The 27,381-nt window shown below is 31.4% G+C and overlaps 1 protein-coding gene across 1 annotated transcript in view; it reads left to right on the forward strand.

Annotated features, from left to right (window-relative positions):
* The window catches only part of LOC130449501 (metabotropic glutamate receptor 2), a 566,135-nt gene that overhangs the window by 63,753 nt on the left and 475,001 nt on the right, over positions 1-27,381 (forward strand). The window contains exon 2 of the mRNA XM_056787383.1: positions 9,273-9,595. Within this exon, the coding sequence (XP_056643361.1) occupies positions 9,273-9,595 (323 nt within the window). The remainder of the gene's footprint in view (positions 1-9,272; positions 9,596-27,381) is intronic.

Here is a 27,381-nt window from a genome sequence, read left to right on the forward strand (position 1 = left end):
AAGAGATACCCTAGGTTACCTTCATCTTTAACAAAATATAACAAAGAATTTTCCAGGACCTAAATGTGATATGATGTGATAAATTTCAATACAAGCCATATTAACCAAATTCTATCACAATACCAATACTCTTTTGAGGATTTGAATAAAATACTTTTAAGTACACACCAAGTATCCTTTAAATACCTTTTACAGAAAACAAATGAAATGATCTATTATCTACAGGGAGCCTTCCCATTATATATTAAAAGGCTCGTCGTACAACTTGAAACTCCTAACTCTGATGTGCTGTCGGTATATGTAGCCACAAATTAAATATTACCTTGATGTGCTCAATTTGTGATAAAACTAGTATCAGAAATACTTTAACATATAATTTAAGTGTGTCCAATGTATTCGAATATAAGAAACTATTTTATTAAATCTCGGAGCTATTTAGATGACTTGGATTCATTACTTACCTCAAGGGACAGAACGCAATTGAAGAAACTGTACACATTTATAAACGAGGCGATGAAAATTAGATCTTTTATAATCAATGAATAATGAAGTAAAAAAATTACATGAATGGGTATGGATGTGTAAGTGTATGTTTGTGTATGAGTATTTGTATGTCTACAGGTGTGTATATGTATATTTGTATCAAAATAAAGGATTTCTACTATTCACTTCTGAGATAATTTCGAAAATCAATATTCATTTTGCACACTTCATTTACCATAGAAATCCATATTATCGGCGACTACGAGAGATTGCTACCTAACGAATGGTTCGCAGCTGGAAGTGAGGATGGTGCCACTTAGTGTTCGCTGGGAAATGTTTCACTACATGTACCAAATGCGACGCTCTTTGAAGTTGCCTCAAATTAGGGTCTCAAACCCGAACAAGGGTTGTTAAACTGCTCTGATAATACGTGATTGCGACGAAACTAGTCAGTAGTTGAACCAACTTAATATTATATCGACAAAAAGGTTGATTTACATCACGCTCTTCAGAGGATTGTAATTCAATATTCGTCGAGGCATTAGCCAGGAAAGTAGTCGTTTTCCCCTTTGAAGAACGGTGAAACACATTTTCGAAATATGGATTTTTGAAATTATTGTGAGTAGTAGAAACCCTTTATTTTGATATATTTTGCACACCTAATTTACCATCGAAATCTGTATATGTATATATATATATATATATATATATATATATATATATATATATATATATATATATATATATAAATGTGTATGGTGTATATACATTACTTAAAAATAACAGTGTAGTCGTTCCGTACCGGTCAAATTATATCTCATACAAAACCACTGGCTCTCTTGTTCATATACTATAAAAGGAGACAAAGGAACTATAAGTCTGGTAGTCTGATAAGTATACCATTTCGGAGTACTCAATACGAATGCAAATATTATCATTCACAGAGCAGGAAATTGTAGAATCTACGTTTATTGCACAAAAGGTAAAATCTCCATTTTTCAATCAAATCTTGTTTTGTTATTTTAGGATATGAACCGAAATTCACTTTTTTTTGTTTCTTTGTAACTTTCCTGATGCGAATTTCAAATCGCATTCAATCAATCACTTCCACCTGCTGGGAGATAGATTGTAGAGGTTAACCCGAGAAATTCTTCAAGGAAATGGAAGATGTTCTCATCTTAAAGTCAAATTGAATAAGGATATTATTCTCTACTAATCAGAAGTTACAATACGATAACAATTTTTCGTTTCATGCAATAAAAGTATCTCATAACAAAAACAATACATCGTTATGCATTGTTACTATTTGATGAAAAATTCAGTTTGAAAATCGAACTTCTAGATTTCCTCGTTTCATTATTAACTCTCGCATGTTCTCCAATATTTTTGCAGATATCACAACGGAATAGTGTGTAATATGAACCATACATATACTGGTATAGTCTATTTTTTTAATGACAGAATGATAAAATAATGAAGCATTCGTAATCCATAATCATTTCTTTTAGTAATGAGTAGAGTATTTTTACAAGTTATACTTCGAATATTTTCGTAACAATTGTATAAATATAAATCATATGTTGGGTGTATATTGTGTACATTTCCATCTATTCAACTTGCTCAAAACTTCCAAGTAGTTGAAGGAAAAAGTGGAATTTTTTCACGAGATTGAAGAACTATGTGTCATACTGGTTATATAGGTATAAAGGTTTAAACATTGATTTTTAAACTATAAAAACTCGCTGGTATAAGTAGAGCTACTTCTTACAAATTTAAATCAGTATGTGAAATAGAAGATGAGAAATATTCACAATTAGTGGCTAGATCATTTGAGAAGTAATTGTCCAACTTCCACTTTTCCACTTCTCTAATTGTATGATTAACTAGTTTTCAAGCTCCACATTTTTTCAGTCTTCAAAAATAACTGTTTAAAACCACTCATTTCAAGAGAATTTTTTTTATTGAAACTTCTCCCTTCATTTGTGCCCATACCAGTACAGTCAGGTTTAGTTCGCAATGGAATTGTGGATATACAAATATCGTTATAAAGGGGATAGAATATAGTTCCTTATTCACAGAATCGGAATGGAACTAAATATTCTAATTCTAACTCTAATTAAACTTAGCCAATTTTATAAATTTTCTAATGGTATGGTTATTGGCAGTTTTTCCAAAAGTCTGGAGTGATAATTTGCATTATTCATTACTACTATATAATTCTGAGGAAGGAGATCTATCATTTGTTGAAACCAATATTTGAAATTATGAGAGTTCATGTCCTCATGATAGTCACGGGAACGAGCATATTCAAAACTCAATAAACTACCTTTAACAAAATAGCTTGAACTGCCGATGTGTACTATCAGTCGTCGCCCCTTTCCTGTTGGTGACTTTTAACCAGTGGATTATTTATTTGAAAAAGCCGTGTAGCAGTTTCTTACGCTCCCAATTTTTTTCATCGATCTCAGATAATTTCTTCCACTTACTACAATATCGTTTCTCTCTGTTAAAATAGACTTTCAGTGAAAACATATTTCTTCCAAAAGTTTTAATATTAATGTTTTTTGGTTAACTGCTAAAGGACCGATTTTTCGGTATTTACACCGGCATTCACAATATATTGCACGCTGCCCTTTACAACCTGCAACTAAACTGAGCTGTTCAGAATAATCAACTTGGACTTCCTTATTATATGGAAAAATCGTATTTTCGGTGATATTTGTTGGAAAGATAATCTTGAAATTGGAATAAAACAAAAATTTCAGTCCTCATTAACAAATAAGTACTAATTGAAAAAATTCTTGTGACAAGGCTATGTAATCTTAGGTAGAGCTATAATAAACTTGCCACGCCTCCAATATAGTTATAGATAGAAAAGAGTAAAGTTATTATTATTTATGTGCAGGTGTTGATATTAGAGCGACGCTTTGAGACATGCTTGGAAACAACAATTTGATGCGTTTCCATTTTACTGATAGACTGGCCAAACATATGTGGAGAACATGAACATCTGGATTATTTTCGGAAAAATGAATTTTGTAAAGTACACGAAATGAAAAACTGGTAATATATACAATGTTTTCCTGGATAGGTAAAGCGATTTTATGAGAGATGGAAAATTTTCGATTTCAATGTTTATTCTTTGAGGTTCAGCTCTGCTTAATAGAAGACTGATTTTTTATACAATTTTTATTTTGTTTTGAAAAGTTATGTACAAGAGTTTCTGAAAAAAATTTTTTAGGATCAACAACTAGAGGTTCAAATACCAAATTTGAAAATCAATTCTCAATTATATTTTTCAATGCAATGAAAATATTCACAATCACCTTATAACTACTTGCATAATACTAATTAATAATAATTAAATAAAAGTGAGTAGGAAACTTCAGATACCAATACCCTCGGAAAATATATCAAAGCTAGTCACTTTGGTGTGTGGTCTCTTATTGGGAACGTGGCAATGAAACACCAAAGTGGACTAACTTTAATATATTTTCGGAGCTTTTGAAAATTCATGTGTTCGTTTGGGAAATGATTGAGATATATAAATATATAAATATAAATAAGAAAAGATGTAGAAATAAAATCATTATAACAATAGGTTTATGGAATATAAAAACAATACGACCAGAAAAATGGAGGAGACAGTTAGAGAAATGATTAATCATAACATAGAAATATTGGCTAAGAGAAAAGGAAGAATTGACGTTATCTGATGCAGGGCAGAAGAAACCGGAGAGAAATGGAACTGGATTGATGATCAGCAAAAAAATGAGAGAAAATATACTGGAGTATAAGCGAGTAAATGGGAGAATTTGATATATTACACTGAAATTTAAAGCTGCTAATATTACATGTATATGCGTTCAAAGAAGCTGCTGAAAGAGAAGACAAAGACTCTCATAGTATTGGACAACTTTAACGCTAAAATTGGCAAAAATCAACATATAGTGTATGCAGCAGGTAAAGAATCGCTATTTGAAATATAGTTTGTAATATGGCTTCAGAATTGAATATTCGGATAGTTAGCCCAGTTTAACACAAAGCGGAACATAAGACAATATGGATGATCCCACGACAAACACGAGCAAATCAAATAGACCACGTTTTAATATCAAAAAAAACAGAGGAATCAATACATGATGTGCTATAATTTCGATGAGCAAATGTCGATACAGACCACTTTCTGGTGAAAAATAGAATGCAACAAAAAATAAATCATGGCAAATAAAAAGAGATAGAAAGTAGAAAAGCTGGAAGATAGTTCACAAAAATTCATAAATGAGATGGATAGACTTTTAAAGATAAACTGTAAATAAATGGACATGAAAATGACTGCAAAAGACAATGAAAATTATTTTGATCATAATAAATAATATACTAAAAATTAAAACAGATAAAAGAAAAATTAATGCGATTGAGTGAACATAAAATGCCAAGAGTAATGATAAGAAAATGGAGGATTATGAAAAATATAGCAGACTAAAGTGAAAAGTTGGAAAAAAGCAGGAGATAAATGTGGATCAATAAAATAATGGGAGAGCTAGGAGATATGGAGTGAACGGAGAAGAACAATCATCAACGCTCAATGAAGTAGAGAATACCTTCAAAAAATTGTAACTAAATGGAATACTGAATAAAATACACCATTTAATAGAGCTAGTCTAGAAAAGCGAACAAATGCCAGACGGATGGAATAGTGGAGCAATATGGCCCATATTCAAAAAAGAAAACTTAGAACTGTGCTGTTATTACAGACCTGTCATCCTACTAACTACAGTTTATAAGCTTTTTAGTTCAATTTATATTACGAGATTAAAAAAATATACGGAACCCAGGAGATCAACAATAGATGACTAATTGAAGGGAAGACTAAGTATATGGAGTTGGAAAGAAAACAAAATGGCAAAACTAAAAACTGAAAAGTAAGGACTATCATAATATTATTGTAATTCATTGGAGTGTTGATGATTTGTTGAAAGAAATTAAACTCAAGTATTGAAGAATATTGAAGTTTTTTTTTTAAATTCTTCCGATAACTTCCCTACCTGTTCTATTGTCAATTCGATTTTCTCTAACAACTCTACATGTGTTTGAGAAGAAATATCAATAGCACTGGAATACTTTTAGATAATGATTCGTCATTTACTTATATTTTTCTCCTACTTAATATACTTAATCAAACACTTTTGCTCGACCTCAGCCGCACCCAAGTAACTCTTAGTCGCATTCCACCACGGAACAGGACTTTCACAGTTGTTATACGTGAAAAATCCATGTACTTTCTTAGAAACAACATTGCTGGAAACATATCTCTCTTATCATCACTGTTACCGTTTCTAAAATCTACGCTAGAATGTTTCTCACTTGAAATACCCCACCATGTGCGAAATCACTCTTGAATGGATTTAAATGAACAAAACCATCTTAATAAACTTGCATAGTGAAATCCTGCTCTTATCAATACTGCCGCGATTTTCAGTTTCAGTCTCCAGCTCTTACAACCCTATTCTAAGTTTCACCATCACACATATTTTCTTCCCATTTGCCTCGAATACAGACATGACATAAGTGGTGGTTTTACTAGCATGCTATAGCTTCGGGTGGCAGAGTTCAACGGGCAACAAATTTTGAGTATGTTTTGACTATCGGTTCTATTAGGAAAAGCTACTTACCTGGAAAAAATATAGTTCAAGATCTACTACATTTTCAACGATACAATTAAACTGAGAGGATGTTAATAAGTTCCAGATCATTAACAAGTATATCTCTGTTCCTGCGAGAGCAGAATTTAGACATTTCTTCAAACTTTGAAATAGTACTCCGTTTCGCTCTGCCTATACTAGCAACAGTTTGTTCAGATAAGAGAAGTTTATCGTGCTTAAAAAATGTGAAGAGCTATTCCCTATGGACTTTTAAGTCACGAAAAGCTGAACGCTCTAGATGTGTCATGCATAGATTCGGACGCTATGAACAAGATTTCATACGATTTAGCGAATCGTGTACATGATTGAAATTTTTTTGCTTAGAATAATGTCTCATCAATTCTCTGCCCCGACAACAATAATGGATCTCATATGTATCCCTGGTTCTCAAATTATGAAGTGGTCAGCAGGCCAAAAATCAGTAAATCCGCCACTGCAATTGAAAAGGTGATAATCTAATTTTCACCCCAATTTTGAGTAATATCGATTCGATTAGAATCGAGACAAGTGCGCCCTCATTTAATTCCTGATCTCTACTATTTTACTCACAAAATATAGCTTATTTATGCTCAGTTTTAAATGAATAAATTTGTTTAAAATGCACAATCATGCTCAAATTGGGAAATATAAAGCCGCTTATTTGAATTGCAAAACTCATTAGGGTTCTAAATTAAGTCGAGCATGAATGCATTTATTCAAAATACAATTTATATCATCAACCCCATACTAAACTGGATACAGATCTATACAAATCTGTATATATAAATATTTCATACCACCGTTTTTCATCTCACACCGCAGTTTCTTGTTTATAGTCCATTCTCGTTTTTTAGTTAAAATCCTTAGCAGACCTCATTTCGGTTTAATATTCGATGAGCACGGAATTTGAATTCGTGCGAATGTAATAGAGAGGGTAAATAGAAAGTCAGAACATCTTTAGCAGTACAAACAACATTCGGTAAAATGAGGATCGGCTCGTAGTATTTTTATTCAAAAGGAAACTGTTTCGATACTGTATTCGAAACATACTGTGAGGACAAACATTTTAGGTGATAATTCGAAATTGAGATTTTGATTCCAGATTCCGGAATCATCGAAGATTTTTTTCTTTTTTCAATTATGTGTCGTATGGTGTGATTTGCTGGAGCTAACATTTTATTTTTGTACAATTGTCAAAAAACAAAATGTGTAGAGGTTAACTTTTTATCGCCGTGAAAAAGAACACAAAATAATTCACGAAATAAACATTAAATATTATTTGAATAATTTATTTCTAGCAAACTTAATTATTAATTAATTTCTCATCGTGAAACAATTTCATTTATTGGATACAATATTTGATAGTAAATTCCCGAAGATGTTTCATGCTACTGCTGATCAGAAACGTGATATATTCGTTGAATGGTTGATTCCAAAATTTTATGAGATATTTTAATTTGTTTGTTGGTATTTATTCTTGATATTTTCTAGACAAAGTGAATTCCCATTCACAGTTGTACAAAAAATGTTTTATGACAATTTTGTCGCACTCCTTGCTTTATAGCACTCCTCTCTGATTTTGATTGCAAATAAAAAAATTGTATATAGAACCCGAATGAAATTATTCACCTGCGTTCTCAACTTCGATGTTTTCCAGAAGTTATTTCTCAGAATAGTCAATTTTCTCATATAACGATTAATAAGAACGATCATCATGAAATTCGCACTGGATAGCGGAGGTACATACACATAAGTATCTGCAAATAACTCAATAAATTTAGGACTAAACTATCATCTATTCATAATTGTACGATCATTGAATACTTGTGTGAAAAGTATGTAATTAATTTTGTGTTGCTTCAGTAACTGTTAAGGGTAGTTTTTTATATTTATAAATTGACTTTGACTTATTTTACATCCAACGATATGTACCATAGATTTTCGCAGACGTATTTAATTATCAATATATATTGTGTTCTAGTAGCACCCTTTCCTAATATTCTACTTTTATTCTATTTTTGTATAGATTTCTTTCGAATTTTCTAGCTTCTTCTTGAATAAATTCAATTCAATTGGTTTCAAGTTTCCTATATTGTTTTTTCATGTATATCATGAATTTTGAGTGGCTGGGCAACTAAGAATGTCCGTTGGCCATATCTCAGGAACAGATTATATTACAGTTTCAGAAAAAAATAAAATAACAAAAGCAGCCCCGGGAAACGTGGAAATTATTTTAAGTGTGGGTCCACCAGTAGAAGGCGTACTTGGCAATATAGAATTAAAAAAGGAATTCGTTTTGAAATTACCGCTCTAAGGGGCATTTTATATATTATCGAATTCTCCAAAGAATTCAATGTATTTTTTATTTCACTACCTCTTCAAATAAGGGTGAGACCTCATTTGTCTTAATATATTTGGGGACAGAAAAAAGATATCGATTTTGAAAATTTTCATTTTTTATATTTTCAAATATGCCCTTAAGTGGTGAACCTAGAATTTTAAAAATGCTTTTTATGTTCTTCTTGTTGTGAATTTTCATATGTTTAGCTTTAGCAAGCAGAAACATTCTGCTGTTCACAAACACCTTGTTTCAACTATGAATACATACATACAACATTTTCGAATTTCTTTTAAAAATTTAATTTATTTGGAAACTATTGAATTGAAGGCTCCGATTTTTGCAAATCTCAATTTTTATCTAGAATTCATGGTGATGTGACCGTTGGTACAGATGTGAATCTCAAGTTTCCATAGCCTTGACCTTGCAAGAACAGCCTTTGGTGTCAGATAAAAAAAAAATTGATCTGCTAAAATTTCTTATTAACGATGTAGGGGAAATATTTGTTAAAAATATAACAGGCCTATTGGCATCTTTCATTTCATTCTTCTTGTAAGGCTATCAAACTATTAAAATACAAGATCGACAAATTAATTCTGTATTTCTCAGGTTATGAAAATTAATTTTCTGCCTTTCTCATATTATGAAAATTAATAGGTAGAGCTGGAAGTTGAATAAATTGGTGTGAAAATGATTCTCCTCTGAAAAACTTCTGTGAAATTAATTTGTTCGTTTTGTATAATTAATGCACATTTTTTTTGTTACAGATGGAATGTGAGACATAAAATGACAACAATGCTTTGTAAAATCGAACTTCTTTGCCTTTTCGTTTTTATACCACTAAATTGGTTTCTATTTAAGACAATAAATGCTTACAATAGTGATGATTTTGATAATTTCACGATAATCAAACAAGCAACATTATGCGATAAAAACATAACGGATTTCCCTACTGACTATAATAACAGTGACTGCTATTTAATAAGTGGTGTTTGTGATTGTGTGAAAATTTACAACATCTCATCAACAATTAATCTCGGAGAGAATGAAGCTCAAGCTAGAAATGAATCAGAGAGCAGATATTTTTATGGTAAGTCCGTATTTTTTTTCAACAGTCATTCCAGCTTGATCTGTCCATATATTTTCGTTTGAATTAATTTTCTATGTAAATAAATCATACAGCATTTCAACTGCAACTTTTCTAAACATATTATATCTAGATAACATTCTTTAAACTAAGATAATATATATATATATATATATATATATATATATATATATATATATATATATATATATATATATATATATATACTTCCAAAAGTGTTGCCCCCCTTGTTTATTTGTCACACGTTTATTTTAATTTCAGCATTTTTTGTTTACGAATACCTTCAAAAGCAATTAGGAAGCAAAAACTTGTTAGTCAGTTTAGATTTGAAGTGTTTATAGAAAGTATTCGTTGAAGTTTTTCTGAGATGCAAGGGAATCCGATTTCTCAATTTGATCGAACAAGAATTGTGGCCTTAGACCAAGAGAGTTTCTCAAATCATGAGATTGCTAGGCGTTTAAATATGCCGCGAACTTCGATAAGGCGGGTAGTGGCCGTTCTGGTCGACTTAGAGTGACTTCAGAGAGGGAAAAAACCGAAGAATAACGGTAACAGCTCTTCGAAGTCATTTTTTGCATACCTACCGAAGAGTAATATCGAGAAGTACTATAAGAAAGAGGTTACATTCTTTGAATCTCAGGGCAAGAAAACCTATAAGGGTACCTAGACTTCTACCTCGACATAGAGCTGAACGTCGCCAATGGGCCAAAGAGCATCGGAATTGGCTTTTACCCCAATGGAGCAACGTCTTATTTTCTGACGAGACACGATTTGGCCCACAGAGTGATAGTGCCGGGAAAGAATTTGGAGAGGCCCAGGGAGACGAGAGCGACTAATTTTCGCAAAAGGCGTTATCCCTTATCAAAGTGGATCAGTTATGTTTTGGGGGTATAATGTATGGTCGCCGCACTCCCTTTATTCTTATTGAGCGAACAATGACTGGTGCCATATACGCTCAAAACATTATCCAAGCAATCGTGCAACCTTTACGCAACGAATTTGGAGCAAATTTCATTTTTCAAGATGAAAATGTCAGACCATATCGCTTACCAAGGGTACGGAATATGCTATAAGAGGGAAATATCCAAAGATTAAACTGGCCAGCGAACTCGCCAGACATGAATCCCATCAAACATGTATGGGATTATCTTGGCAGAGCAATATCCAATAGTGAAAACCCCCCTTTAACTCTCTGGGACCTAATTGCGGCTGTTCAAGAAGAGTGGAACAATATGCCCAATAATGTTATTGATGAGCTAATTCGTGGCATGCCAAGACGCGTTGGAGAATTAATTACCGGAAGAGGTGGAAACACAAGTTATTTAGTTATTTTATTTTCAGTATTCGCATTTTTTTCTTAAAAAAAGATTTTATTTTGTTTTTATTTCGGATTTATTTTATAAAATTCTGCTTATTTTCACACGAATACAAGTTTTTGCTTTGTAATTGTTTTAATTTGTATGATACGATAAACAAGTATTTGCAAACAAAAAATCCTCAAATAAACAAATTTCCTTAATAGTATATAATTCACGTGTGTATATTGAAGGTTATTATTCATGAGGTCATAACTCATTATACGTGAATAGAATACTATACTTCATCTACGACAATAATTTTGTTGGAAAATTTTGTTATGTCATTAGAAACATTCTTATTGCATTCTAATAAATATTATTTACAATGTATCATTGTTGTTCAAACATAGTAAATGGTTTTCGAAAATTATGATATATCGCCATAATAACCAAAACAAATATCTGTATTAGTTAAACGAATATTGGGTATCTAATGTTGAGAGGATGGTATTTATTCATAGTTATCAATATTCCTTTTTGACAGTTCAAAATTCATTCATATTAAATACTTCCCTCGACTTTTCCCGTAATAACTTTGATGAGGCAACTTCAACAGATTCTATAGTTTCTGGTGATGTTAAATAAAACTCATTTTCGCTTTCTACATCTATTAAAATATTAAAACACTGAGAAATTTGAATACGAAGATTCTGGGTTCGAATCTAGTCTAGAATAATTTTCTTTTAAAATTTCTTGTGTACGGAACAATGGATTCATCAATCACTTTAGTGTGAATGAATAATACAGATTATTTTATCACCCTTACTGACTATTTCCCTGCCGTGACCTATCAGGTAACTGTAAATTCTAGCGATTATCCTAGTATATACAAACTATTTCACTCCTCTCTGACCATGTGATGACCGATCATAAGCGAAAATTAAACTCTATAAATTTTTTAGCGACACGCTTCAATTATTGTTTTTGCAAGGGAGCAGTAGGGTTTTTTATTCAATAAAACGAATTTACAAAATTTTGTTGGCCATTTCGTTACCTTTATGGCCGGTATCCAAGCTATCGTGACTCTGCTATGGTCATTTAGCAAATTGAAATCACTCCCATAACAGCTTAGAACTGATATAAACAGAATTAATTACATTCAGCACAGCTTGCGTCTGTAAAATATAACAACACAAGATAGTACACACATCGTTCATGTTTACTATTATCACTATTTTTGAGAAATAATTTTCTATCTACTTAGTTATGTACTTTGGTGCTTTCAGCACTCTCCTACCTCTGTATTCAAACAGTAGTTTGAGTGATTTTGGGTAACGTGGTAACTGCATTAACCTCACCATAACCTTAGAAACCAACTTATTAAAGATTTTTGTTGCTGCGAGGAATTGCAAGATAGTTTATTGGCGAAGCAGTATAAATAAATTGGTCTTTAAAATTATTAGAATTAATACGAGAGCATTTTTAATTTAATGAATTATGAGTAGAAAAGCTCATTCAAGGAACATCTGTCATCTGTGTCCTGTCAAAATTTGAGTAAGCTGTATCATTAAGATTTGTGTTTTACAGCGATTGACTTCATTTCACAAACAAATACCTATTTTGATATTCGGAAAGGCAATGTTCAATATAAAAAGATACGGTCTCATTTTTCTGCTCTCAATAATTTCAAAATGATTCAAAAAACACATATTCACGTCAGTTTTAACAAAACAAAATATTTTCAATGCCGGTTGGTGTAGAATTATATTATAAAACCAATTCAAAATCTCCCAAAATAACCAAATTCACTCAAACGAACTAAGAGAATGAAAATGTCGAAAACAAACATTTCACTGTACGTAAGGCTGTAAACAGCCTGGTGTCCTAAGAAATTTGGTGTTTAAAACTGTGAAATCAAAGGCCTTTTCAAAATATTCTCAAGCTACTAGCATGAAATAAAAGGTATGCTAGATTATTGGCCTCCGAGTGTACTCCAACACATCTTGAATTGTTCATGGCAGTAAAGTATGGAGGTCTAACAGTACAAGTATACTGACAAATGTTAATTAATTACTAGCACGTTCAGTATTCACGGTGTCCCACAAGGTCTTGGCCAGTATATATCTCGAAAACAATTGTAATTACGGTATTGAAATTTGGTAATCATGAATAGTGGATAGTTGAACACATTTTAAGCAAGTATCTATTCAATGATATACCCTCATATCGTTATATTGCTTTCAAGGTCTCTCTTAATTCAATTCAAAAACTATTGTTTCTATATTTGCAATAATAAAATGTACACTCCTAAATTCCCTTACTTGGCACAAACGCAAAATGAAATCTAACCAGAAAAAGAAGAATGACTGCCACTCTAAGGTACCTATTATGGCTGTCAATTTTTTTTCTAAAAGGATAAATGCACCTCTTGTTTACTTGAAAGGAACAGTCTCGATGATTGCCAAATTTTAGAAGTCAATATCGAAGAAATAAATCATCCAACAAGTTACAGCCAACAAAGTCTTGATAGTGCCAATTTAACAAGAAAAAATACTAACAAAAGGTCAATCCAATCGAAATCCCAAAAAATTGCAAACTATGGATCAATAATCAAAGATACATCAATGACGACGAAATCAGTTATAGTACACGATTTGCCTGCTTAAGTTGGAAATGAATTGTCAATTTCAAAACACTACGAAAAATATAACATAACAAAGCTCAATCTCGATGACATTTTCCAAATTGTCAAGAAACTTGAAGCAGATTCAAGAAATTTCCAATACATACAACAATAATCGAACGCCTTTTAGCGATAATATTTATTATTTTATCATCTTGTTCAAATCCAAAACAAAAATTTTATTATGCAGAAAACCCATAAAAGAAAACTTCAAAAAGGCCCAAAAATAATCCGAGACTTAAGTAGGGAGCGCAACAGACATGTTATACATTCTTAATTAGAAATTCTTATTTTGCAACAAATGCAGATAAATTTTACTTCTTGTAAATTCAGTCATATACATTTATTCTCTGTTCAGATATCTAACAATGAACTTGTAATTGTTTTAATAAATATATTTTTTAAAACGACTTTTTCGTTTATTAGACTTTATTTTTATATCGATTTTGTGAATAATATTCGTAATACCTTGATTTATTCCATTTAAACTGACATTAAATTCCATACTTCTCAAATTCAGTTTATTGAATAAAGATGGTGTAATCATATTTGCTTAACTACCTGAATCTAAAAGAGCGTTGCATTCCTGTGAGTTACCAAAATCGTCTTCAATAAATATTATCCCTGTAAATAATAAATTCACGTTTGTAGAAAGTTCCCGTTCATAAATATTCGAGTGAAAATTTAATACTTGATTATTTTCCAAGTTTTAAAAAGTTCGTGTTTGTTCTCGTATGAAAACTAGATCTTGTTCATTGATATTGTTAGTTTTGAGTATTGTTTCTACAGATAAGGCATTGTTGCCGCTTGAGGTGAAAAGTTGTGAGATTCCAATATTTTACCTTGAAGAAAAGCAGAACTGTCCTTTTTTTACATTTTTTACACGATGACGATTGCATCCAGATTTCTAATGATCTGGTCGTGAATAATTAATGCATAAGCCAATAGATTCTACATTTTTATATCTATTGTTAATTCTAAAACGTTGGCATTGAAATATATAATGTGAATCACTACATATTTCGCAATTCTTACCTGTTCTTTATTTATTTATTATATTTTGACTCTTATTATTTCTTGATAACTCGCTTCTAAAGCACAACAATTTTTTGTCAAGAATTCATTCAAATTATCATGTAATTCATCTAATCTTCTAATAGTATAACGAGAATTAACAATGTATCCCATTGATCTGCAGGTAATTTTAGTTTTGATTGAGCAAAATAGGATTCTCTAGTTACTTAATAGCAAATTGAACAATGAATCATTTACATGATGATTCACAATCCCGCGTTTATTTTAATATTTTCTTTTCTTGAGTAAATCGAGTGCAATTGAATTATTTTCACTAGTCTCTAACGAATTGATTAAGTGCAATGCGTCGTCCTTACAACAGGTCTTTGAAAATCAAATTTTTGAATTTCAGAAATATCATCACGAAAGTGAACTGAATGTTCCGCAACATAATAGTAAACCCATATCTGGCAACCTGGTAAATTTAAATTCGAGTTTTTGTGATTAGCAGGTATAGACGTCATATTTTTACTTTCAAAATCGACTGAATAATTTCCTTCGCTTCGCCAATAAGTGTGAAAAATATTGATTCTACATTCTCTCTCTCCTCATTTTCAACGCTATCTGATAATCCTAATTGCGACTGGCAATTATCAAATGTATAAACTCTTCTTCAATACTCTTCAATCTCATTTCTATTTGTGCTATTTTAGCTCTGAATCTTTAATAAACTTTCCAAATCTAATCAATTTAGCCTCTATTATATCGCGTGTGTGACATAATTCTATTTTATTTTCAGCATCTTCGATATCACTCATAATTGACGTACATTAAAATATGAAAACAATAAAATAAAAATGGAGTAATACGGACTTATCTTTTTGATTCCGTAACATCGTGTTCCTGTGCAGCTTGGCAACGTAGCTGTGGTTATCTTCGTTTCAAAAAATGGCTTGGCGTGAACTTGACAAAGCCAACATTTGCTGGCCAAAATCCGGTTCGTAGAGGACCAAAATGGTAGTGTGTTCTTGGAGTGACGGATATAATACAATTGAGGCGTCACACTTGTTTCTCCGTCTATATCGTCCATAAAACTAACTCACACTTGCCCATATCAGCGCCAATATACAATGAAGCCCTAACAGAAACCGTTAAAGAGTTGTTTATATAATATTATATAACTTGATAACGGGAAATAATAATAATATGTTAATGGTTACCAAAATTAACAAAAAAAAATCAAGAGATGTAATTATTACTTCCATTAACATGGCTGAAATTCATAAAATATTGATAAATATTTGAAAAAATGCAGTCTTCGTTGCTTAAACAAACTTGATGGAATATTTCTGCTCATGGGTGAAGTAGTTTTTTCTTCGGACTCATGTAAAATCCATTACTTCTCTGTAATAAAGAACTTTCTGTGATTTCTTTTAAGAGATTTGATTTTATTATCGTTAAGAAAGAGCTTGAAATATGAAAAATTTTGTATTATATTTGGAGCAGCGAATATAATTAAATATTCATAACGTTCATTTACATATTTCGAACCAAAGCGGAATGTGATATTCGTATCACAGATTTATTTTGTTTGTGGATTTCCATTAAAATGTTGAATAACTAAGTTCATTCCAGTGAAACCACTTGAGGGTATTCCAATTCTAATTTATAATACAAAATATAATAGAAACATTAGTCTCGAGAAATAATCATACAGTCGATCAAATAAATCTTCACCATGGTGATAAATGTAAGAAGAGCAATATTCAAAAGCTGATTTTTAGATACATAAGCTAGTTATATACGAAAACTGTATATAAAGGTCATTCAGACTAAAAGCTTGTAAATCACAAAAGCGCCTATTTTCAAAGGTATTGTAATGTTTTTTTTTATTTACTTGAAATATTTCACTTACACTAGACCTAACTAACTTGTGAGATGATAATTTTGCACCAATTTATCTAAATTTATCGGTTACTTTCTACTGTTTCGTTACGTCTACTATGACTCTAAATCATATACTCTCTTCTCGGTGCTAAACACGATTTTAAAACAGAGAGGAATTTATAGAATTCTAGAAGGAAACAAATGGATAAAAAGGCATTCCTAGAACATGAGTTAAGAAAATGATATGCACTAATCGCCGCTCTGATAAAAATATGTAAATAGAAACAATATCATAGGCGCCGCATACCGAGAATCAATGTATTCGCCAAATTTTAGACATTTCATTATAACCGGACGGGACCGGCATCTCGGACCATGCCGTGGACGAGTTCATAAAAGTATTACATGACCTATTCGATGATACTAATCTTATTGTTCTTAATGTCAGTTTAGGCAACTGGCTTCAGAAATGGAAAATCTAATTATACTAAGCAATAAGACCAAAATTCAAGCATAATACGAATTTAACCATCATTGCCTCGAGAAAACTCGATTATATGACCAGTCCTTCATTGGAGTGGAGATAGTTCATCTTCCTTGCACAATGCTAACTGCCTAATATCGAGATGATTCTTGCTTCGTTGCTGTAGGTGTGAAATGAATTCTGTTCACCACCTGGACCAGAAGTGTTACAATATTTAAGAAACTTGTTGATTCTTAATTGGATTATTCGATATTTATTGTCGCATGTTAAGTGCTGCTAAAGCTGTCAATAAAGCAAATATCAGGAAATGGGTAAGAGTCATGAGATTTTTTAAATTGATCAGTTGATTATTAAGTACTTTCTTGAAGTGTGACTTAAACGACTTCGTATTGAATCATAACTATTTTATAAGTTGATTTTCTCAAAATAATCTCACATATCGGTGTTATGGTTTCTTTCACTTCTATGGACAACATTTATTCTTCTCAGTGCAGAAGAAAATTTGACTTAATTTCCATATTTTTTTATGGAACATGTGTGAGGCTTCCAGGTCCAAAAAATGCTCTTACTAATCCTACATATAAAATTAGGCTTCTTATAATGCTCATATTTCAAGTATCATTAATAGAATTTTTTATACTTTTTGATGGTAAACTAAGAGAATATGTATTTAATGACACCGAAATTGGAGATAATAGAGGAATTACTTAATTTTGAGTCCATATAAACCTTAATTTGATGAGTAGTTTCGTAATATGACAGTAATGTGAAACTGCTCTGCTGAAACAAACGCCCAGAGCTCAAGTAAGCGGGGTTGACACAGATAGCTTTATAGTTTGTCTAGTGGTCTCAAAATCCTGTATTTTGATACATTTCACACACCTCATCTATATTATCGACGGCTACGCTGGATTTCTACCTGACCAGTGGAACGCAGTTAGAAGTGGGTATGGCGCCACTTAGTTTTCGGTGGGGAATGTTTAATTACATGTACCATATACCGATTCCCTTTGACATTGTTCTCAGTTCGAGTCTCAAGCCCGAACGAGGGTTGTTAAACGTAATTACATCGAAACTAGTCAGTAGTTCCCACCTCTTCTTGCAATTGCGAGCCATTGGGGATGTTAATATCGACAAAAGAGTCGATTGACATCGAAATGATTTCAGAGGTGAAAAATAAAAATTTTGTTACATTTTACACACATCATATATAGAAAGATAAATTTTGACGTTTCTACTTTTCTTTATCAAAATATTTTGATAAAGACTAAATTTTTATTACTCCAGTTTTGAGCTTTGATATCAATTACGAATAAAATGCATGATTTGATGAAATGATGAATTGATGAAAATATCAATAATTATTGATTATTAAGAGGGAAATTGAAACAAATCCTCTATAAAATCCAGAAAACTGAGAATATGTGCGGCTATTAATGACAATATTCAAAGTATATTTTCATAACGAATACATTTAGAGTTCTGGTTCTGATGAATCGAGTTGAAGTAAATGATGTGTTTGAACAGAATTGTAATAATATTTATCTGGATGTTCTGTTGGGAAAAGCTAACCAAATTAACATGACTGAAGTATACTCATCGTTAGTAAAATCAACGTTGAAATGGAAAAGTCTTGAATTAGATTAAGCTTTGATCTCAACATCATTTGCAACATATGATACAAGGTACATCTATTTCTTCCGAATATCCTGAATATCATAAATGGAAGCAAAGTATAACCAAAAACATTGTATCCACCTACTTTTGTACGTGATCATAGCATCAATAATAATTGAATACAAGTATTCTACATTAATAGTCTTTAGTAATAAAATATGCATATTAGTCAATAAAAGTTGTCTAGATTCTTTTAAAGGTAGGAATTTATTTAGCATGAGCACTATGAAATGGAAACAAATAATTGCGACGCATAGGATATTTTAGCATTGGGACTTAAACATTGAATATTCCGGAAAACCGGAAGAATATGCCATAAACAATGGAAGAAAGTGATAAATTCTTATCAAAATGCTCAATGTCTATCTAATAGGAGGGTGGTTGGAAGAATTTCCTCATATAGTCTTCGTGTTAAGTCTTCATTTATGACACTAGTCTATTCAGATCGTATTTCATCCTGAATATTTTTCCTAAGAAGTTAGATGTCAAATAAGAGGCATAATATATGCCATATACAAATATTTTCATCATAGAATTCAATAACTGGCATTGAATTATATAAGTTTTTAATCACAGTCGGTGAGATACATGATTGACATGGTGACAAATGAAGCAGTTTAACCATAAAATCAACAACTTCGAAGTTTTCGTTTTGTAAAAGTTTGAGTTATATATAATAAAATAAAGACCATCAGTATACTATATGATAGAAAAAACTATGGCTAATGTACAGAAGAAAATGAGAACCACTACTCTATAATAGAGCATGCTGTTTGATACATTTTTTAAGCCTATATATTGACGTAATTTTCTTGATCTCTCTGACAAGGCAACACTCGGAATGTACATAATACATTAATATGTTACAGGTCTTTAAATTATCAAATCAAGGTGAATAGACAATTTTTTTTACATGAGTTTCATTATTTGTTTCTCATTTCTTGTGTTCTTTTATATGAAAAGGGAGAGTCTTGTAATGAAGTTATTTTTAATCGCTTATCCTTCATTTCGGTTTAACGATCTCAGGAACACTCCCGTCATACCAAGACCACTTGTAAACACTCAATTTATATTCTGATCATCTCCGCGAAATATCGATCCTCCAACTAATTCATTAAAAAATATAATATGAAATCAACAGGCTTGGTTTCAGTTTTTTCTACTTGATTCTGTGATACCACAATGGAATCTTTTTGGAATAATATAATTCCGTTCCATTCATTCAGTACTTTTTCTGTAGTCAGACCATATTTTAAGACAAATATCATCATATTTCATATACATATATACAAAATAATTGCAGTTATCGAAATATTTTTACGAGATTTCAAGTTAAATGAATGAGTATTTTGTAACAAGAGAAGAAGGGGATTAATAGTATGCGTATATGTTTGATTTAATCATCAAGTACCTATATTCTAGTATTTATCAGGAAGCAGAATTGTATGATTTAACCCACTTTGTCCATAGAACCATACATCGGTAGATGGCTTTCATTTTACTGTCTGCAGCAGTATGATGAATTAGTGCACCTTAACTACGAAAATACAAAGTAGACACTGGGTGCTAAACTGGAGGGTGACTCTAGATTTGTCACCTGAGCCATAGCAACTTGTTCGACTGTTTGCGTACCATGAGTATGTTGCATAATACGATACCAGTCCCAGATTTATCAAGTTTTGTGCAATTATTTTGACCGTATCAATTTCTGTTCCTTGGCTATATATCATATTGCGTTTATTCTGTCCTGTCCAATCAAAAATAGCGAAATCATTTCTTGACATAATGCTCGCTCATCACTTCTTCACCAAAAACTTTTGTGTGATGATGAAATTGAATAACGACTGGCTCCTGCAAATTTTCTAAGCGTCCTGATATTCCAATCATCTGTAAACTTTCACTACATACCTGCACAATACCTTCATTACATCATTGGATAAATCGTATTGGACATAAGAGAGTTTTCTAGATCAACGCACGAAGTGGTGATACCGAAACTGAAGTTTGAGATTATAACGACAAAATCCATCATGAAATTCTAATATTATTAAAAAATAGTAAAACGATATATTTGAAAATGATGTTGAACTGCAAAACAATCATTTTTCATGACTGTAAATTCATGATTAAGTTTAATATAATAAAATATACAGAGGTATTTTAGGCTCTCCAATTTCAGTGCTAAGATAAATGAAAAATCAAATCTTATTCGATACAGGTTCCAAATTTAAACACATAAAGTGATTCCAGAAGAAACTTATTATATTTTATAAAAAAATAAGTTTCACACCTATATCTCTATCCAATATATTTCGTATTGGGTCATAGATAAAATTAGCACTACTAAAAAGTTTATAAATATTGGCGAACAATTGATTTCAGCAGTTGGAATTTTGTATTCACTTTCCTTCATGATAAGGAATCGATACCAGTAGGAATACGTCTCTTATCGAGTAGCTTTTAAGAACAATCAATTTATCCAATACTCAGCTATATATTTGTATATTGCTGGATTAACCAGTTTATGGTGACTACAGTTTTGTCCGTTTTTCTGTAGAGACTTTAATAAAATCAGCTACGTTTGCAGATTTATTGTCATCGACAAGTACATTCTATAATTCAGTTTCAATTTTTCTATTAGTCACGTCGTTTCAAATTTTTTATATTTTCCTACGAAGTAGACAGTCAAAATAACAAAAAAGTCGATATTTGGTTCGTTTTCATTATTAGTGCAGATTTTACCTTTGACTTTCAAACTTGTACGAGCATTTTGATGGAGAAATTCAGTAGATTCAGATCTTAATCGAAAGGTGTAAGTGTTAATTTTCCCAGGTTTTATACGGTTTCGAGTTAAAAAATGGAAAGACAGCTAGTGGTTAAGGAAGCTGTGTTGAAGAGAGCTTTCTGAAGTCTTAGACAACGGAATTGAACCGAAGATGACTGAAGCTGTATTTTTTTCTCTCTTTAGAGCAATTTGGTATTATATAGATTTAGAGCCCGTTTTTTGGGGTAAACTGTACAGTCCCAAAGCCTAACTCTCCCATTTGCTATCTTACTTTAAGATCCTCCCTTGGTCAATTGTACCTTTCATTATAGTTTCAAATTTTTCGTATGTGTCTTATTTATTGTCTATTATTTACAATATATGCTTTAGTGTGTGTATTAATGGAATAACTGATGAGATGCTGGCATTACTCATATTTCGGGTAATCTCTAGAAAAGAATGTGGTAAAGTTACTAGTTTTTTAAGCTGAAACCATTTTATTCGGGAGATATTTGTGGAATGTTGTGTTCACTTGCATACAGGCAGAGTGAATCCTGTATTCTAATCATTGGTTTTTTCATGTAAAATCCGCTATATCACCTGTAAAATAAATTTATTCTGGATTTAATTAATAAACCACAAAAACTTCAGGTTATTTTAGAAATGTAAAATATCTTTTGTTTCTCTAATCATCTTCTATATATGAACATTCTGTTGATTTATTCATTTAAATTAATTCAATTCTCTCAATTTTTGTGAATGTTGATGTTTATTTTTGTGAGTACAGTTTTTTCGAAATAGTTTTTTGGGAGTGAAAACATTAACTGGCGCTCTCCTACTCTTTCTGTTACTAAAATAAAGAAGAGATAATTTATCAACTTCAAATATTTTTTAGGAATGAATTAGATAATTTATTGACTACTTTCAACGAATTGGATATTCAGGAAAATAGTAACAATCCAGATCCATTTAACAAAATTCCACGTCAAACATAAACTACAAAATTGAGAATAATTAAAATTGAAACTAGAGAACATTAAAACTTATAATGGTGATAGCATTGAACAAATTTATCAACCGATGTGAGAATTTAATCGAAACGTATGCGATTTACAATGATCATAACATAAACATTAATTTTCTGGAATGTATCCAGGACAAATTAATAGGAAAAGCTGAAGTCATGGTAGAAAATAGGTTGGAATTGAATACATAGCCTGAAATAGAAGAAACGTTGAAATAATATTTTGCCGATAGACGCGACCTATATTGTATACTGTAAGAGTTAACATGTTAACAAGGTAACAGAAAACATACAAATAACGTAAATAAATAATCTATAATCACCGATTAATTTAGCATTATGTAAACATATATAATCTGAGCATACCTTTATATACGAGAATTATATAGATCCAAGAACAATATTTTTATAGCTTAATAAATTATTCGATATGTACTTAACTGGATGAACAATAGTGGAAAGAAAAAAAATTTTGGAAAGAGGATAATTAAATGCTGTAAGAAAAATGGTTGACTGGCTTTTTGGAACTTTTTATTCAAATGACAAAGAAAGATGTGATAATGCATTAAATATAAACAGAATAAAAAAAATAATTCAAGAACTAAACATGCAAATATCTTCACATTGAAAATTAATTGATCATTATGATAGATCAATAATAACTATGGTTTGATCAACAGATACTTTCACTAATTACGTTACATTTTATAGTATAATTGCACAAATCAATATGGATTGTTACAATCTAATTACATTTAATGATATATTGAAAATGTAATTACATTCTCTACATTAAATATCATTCACAGTTCAGTAAATTCAAGTCAGGAAATTTTAGAGATGATAAAATATTTACCCACTATTAATAAAGAAGAACAAATTCCAAAATTCGATGATATTTTGATATATAATCTCTTTCTGGACCCTCAAGTAACTTTTTCGACATCTGAAATAATTTTTGCTACCAGAGTATCTACATTGTAATCCCAAACCGATGAATGTTTCCATTTGTTATTATTCAAATGAAAAAAATATTCATTCCTTTACGACCACCCTACTTGGCCGAGTCTCTAAAAGAAGTTATTTTAATAGAAAAAGAATGTCCAGTTTTAGAAAGAAATATCATTGCAAAGAATTTAAATCAAAAAACAATTGTACTATAGAACTTTTAAGCGGCAATTCTCCTACAAACTAATATGCTAGTGATATGAACCTCCAGGAAACTAAAATTGAACAAGTGAATAATGATGCAAATTTTGTGATTTTCAATTCAATAACTAGAGTGTTATCCAGATGTGCATCAGATCATTATTTGGAAATAAGAAACCTATCATTTATTAGGGATCCAGAAAATTGTAGAGTTTATATAGTAAATGAAATATTTTCAACCAATATACAAATTAAAAAAGGAAAGTAAATAATTTTGCAAATTGCAAAGGATATAAAATCAATTCAAGGGATACAAAATTCACAAAACCTCACGACAATTAGATTTTTTATTCTTGGGGATAGAATAGTTTCATCTTGAAAAATGCGGACGATTAAAACGTGAAAAGATTATAATTCGTGGTCCCCTAAGCATTTATTTAATTATAAACAGAAATTGTTGTGAAGAAATATAAATGAGGTTTGTTGACTCATTCATCTAATGAGAATTGAGGTTTTCACTCCCGAAAAACCATTTTTAAAAAACTTTATTCACAAAAATACACATTAACATTTACAAAAATTGTATGAATTAAATTAATTCCAATTATTGAATCAATCAAACGTATTCAATGAATGAATTAACAAAATTCATTGGATTAGTGAGGTAACAAAACCTATTGAAATTGTATTTCCCAACAACTTCTATTTATATTGAAACCAATGCTGGTGTTAACAAAATATAATCTTTTTACGTTTTAATTTTGAAATCGACGGGATTTTTCTAAATGTAACTCACGTTTTGTTATCTCAATCATTGAAATTAATCTAACTCATTCAATTTTTGTGAATGTTGATGTTTATTTCTATGAATGATATTTTTAAAAAATAGCTTTCCGGGAGTAAAATCTCAAATTCCTCCTTTTTCCTTGGTCCTAACATTACGCATGAATGACAAGATCGCTAATTCATTTTTCTCGTATTTGTTACAGTCGTAAGAAGGTTCTGGTCGATAGCAAAATATAGAAGTGGAAAATTTGGAAAGAAACCGATCATATATAACTAATGCCATTTAATTCAGATAAATGGTGTTCACAAGGATATGTCTATTATTTCACTACGTTACCAGCGACGACTACTATACTACTATACGACTACTTACTTACGTTTTTACTTGCTATACAAAATGCGTACAACGCTTACAATAAGATCAATACACTTTTGCATGCGTTCGAAACAATTGTCGAAGCATTTTATTCATTTCGATTGAGGTACCTCCAAAACACGTAATTTGAAACAATCAACCGTAGAAAAACAGTGACCTCGCCATTTATGCGGGAATAAGAAGAAATCATTGGGTACCAAACAAGGACTGTATGGCGGATGATTCATTGAATCAATATTTTGACCGTTCAAAAACGTTTTTGGTTGCATTGTCGTGATGATTCGTCTTCTGCGATTGGTTTCCCTGATTTTTTCCAATACTTCTGGCAAACAAATAATAGTCTACAATTCAAAATCTACAGTTCTACGTTGCTCTAATAAAACGGTAATAGCATGTCCAGATATTTCCAAAAAAACTTTTGTTGGATTTGGCTCGTCTTGAAAGACTCATACAATATATTGTTGTTTAGCTTCAGATTCATATGTATAAATCCATGATTCATCGGCTGACACGAACTTATAGGCATTTTTTGAAGCGCCGGGATTGGATATTTTCAGCTTCTTCCCGCACCAATCGACATTAGTATCCAACGCATCAAAATCTTCATGACAACCAAATGTTCATATGTTCATGCAATATTTGATTTATGCAAGTAAAACTGATGCTCAAGTATGCCTTAATCTCACAGTATGTCACACGACGATCTTCACGCACACAGTCGATGTTTTCTGGCACAACAGCCTATATTGGATCAAGTAATGAAGTGCGACTACAATTGAATTAGGAAAACCAACCGAACACGATGGCTCGAGATGGTGTTTCATCAGCAGAAGTCGGAGCGAGATGATCGCAACACTGCTATTGGCTTAATCCATGTCGAAATTCATAGAAACCCATCGCACGAAAATGTTCTTTGACCAAGATGAATTTTTCAAGTACCTTCAAACAACTCAAGTAGCACTCGTATGACAACACGTTCTGAGTACGTTCATAATTAAAAATATCCAACTTTGTGATAGCAATGTCAGATTTTACATATTAACATCAGTGTTGCTATATCTCAAGACTTAAGTAGCAATTTCCGTAAAATAATATTACGACTCAAATTATTATGAATGAATAAATAAATAGAATTTACCGCGTACTGAAATTTGATATTGATTTGAATGTGTTTAATTTTTTTGTAATTTATTATTAATTTTTTGATTTTATCATTACAATCTAACATAGTTAGCACACATAGCGGTATGGTGCAGTTATATCAGCGAGTATTAGTGATCTTATCATATTAATTCTAGAATAGCGAACGGAATAGTGAATTTTCTTATTTCCCACTCCTTTGAAACTTTTTTTCTAAGATTAGCTCTCCTGTATGTCTTCTGTTGAATGTGCGACATATCGAAATAAATTCCGATATATTCTTCAATGATGCAATGCACTGTTACACATTTATTTTTAACTAATTTTTCACACAAGTCTCTTCAAATATATTCTGTAAAAGGCTTCTTTCCCAAGATTGATAATTCGGTATCACGAACTGCAAAAGACATATAAATTCAATTGCTTGTACGAAATTGAATGAAATATCCTGCAAACCATCTCAGAAATAAATTGGAACTAAACAATGTTATTCTTTATCAAAGAATTATTTAAAAGTAATTTGTAATTTTCCAGTATTTAGTTTATTTGATTTTACCCTTGTAACGATATAGTCGTGCATACATCTTATTACAAATATTACACATCTCCGTATTCGTAAACACTGCATTGAAGAATTTCCAAATAACGCTTGTTCCTCATTCCATTGTAAGAACTCTGATAAAATGTCACACATTGAATAAAAACACACAACACTCATTAGAAACATAAGCGTAAAGATAAACAAAACAGATGAACTGTCTTCCTCAAACACAAAACATATGCTACGCGCTACTTATTTCGCCCTCCGATTCTAACCTCTGATTTAAAACGGAGTCGAATTTCTGTAACATCCCTAATTCATAAGTGATTACTAATTACACACAAAATAATTTCGTTGTATTACACTGGTCTCCAAAAAAATTGTATCAACCCCCGACACTATTCCTGGTGATTGTTATGTAGAATAACGTCCTGAATTCGAATAAAATTTTCTCGATCACTCGCCATTTTTGGGGAGCCCCATGCTTCCATTTTAATAATAATAATGGAGGTATGGACATTGATTTAATTTAAAGAGGGTAAAAAGAACTATTCCAGCTCTCCAGCTAGAAACAATTATAAATAATGAAGAAATGAACCATTACTTAATGCTTTGCTCGCTCTTATGTCCATAGATACAGCTGTGTAGTTACAAAAACCAGCAGTACTCCGACAACAAGGTGGCATTTCACTTACATGAAAGTCTCTTCTCTATCTTAGCTATGTCTTGTTGGAACCGTTCTTCAGCTCCATCGGAAACTGCTCCTGAATTTTCTGGGAAGAAATCCAGGTGCGAGTGAAGCAAATGTACTTTAAGGGACATTTTACATCCCATAGCCTTGGACGCTAATAGCAATTCCTCGACGTGAGCGACTTGTTTGGTTACCCAAAAAGTTCTTACACACGTTTTGGAATGCAAGCCAAGCACGTTTTTCTTTTTGATATA

Source organism: Diorhabda sublineata, chromosome 1, assembly GCF_026230105.1.
Source record: "Diorhabda sublineata isolate icDioSubl1.1 chromosome 1, icDioSubl1.1, whole genome shotgun sequence".
NCBI classification, from domain to species: Eukaryota; Metazoa; Arthropoda; class Insecta; order Coleoptera; family Chrysomelidae; genus Diorhabda; species Diorhabda sublineata.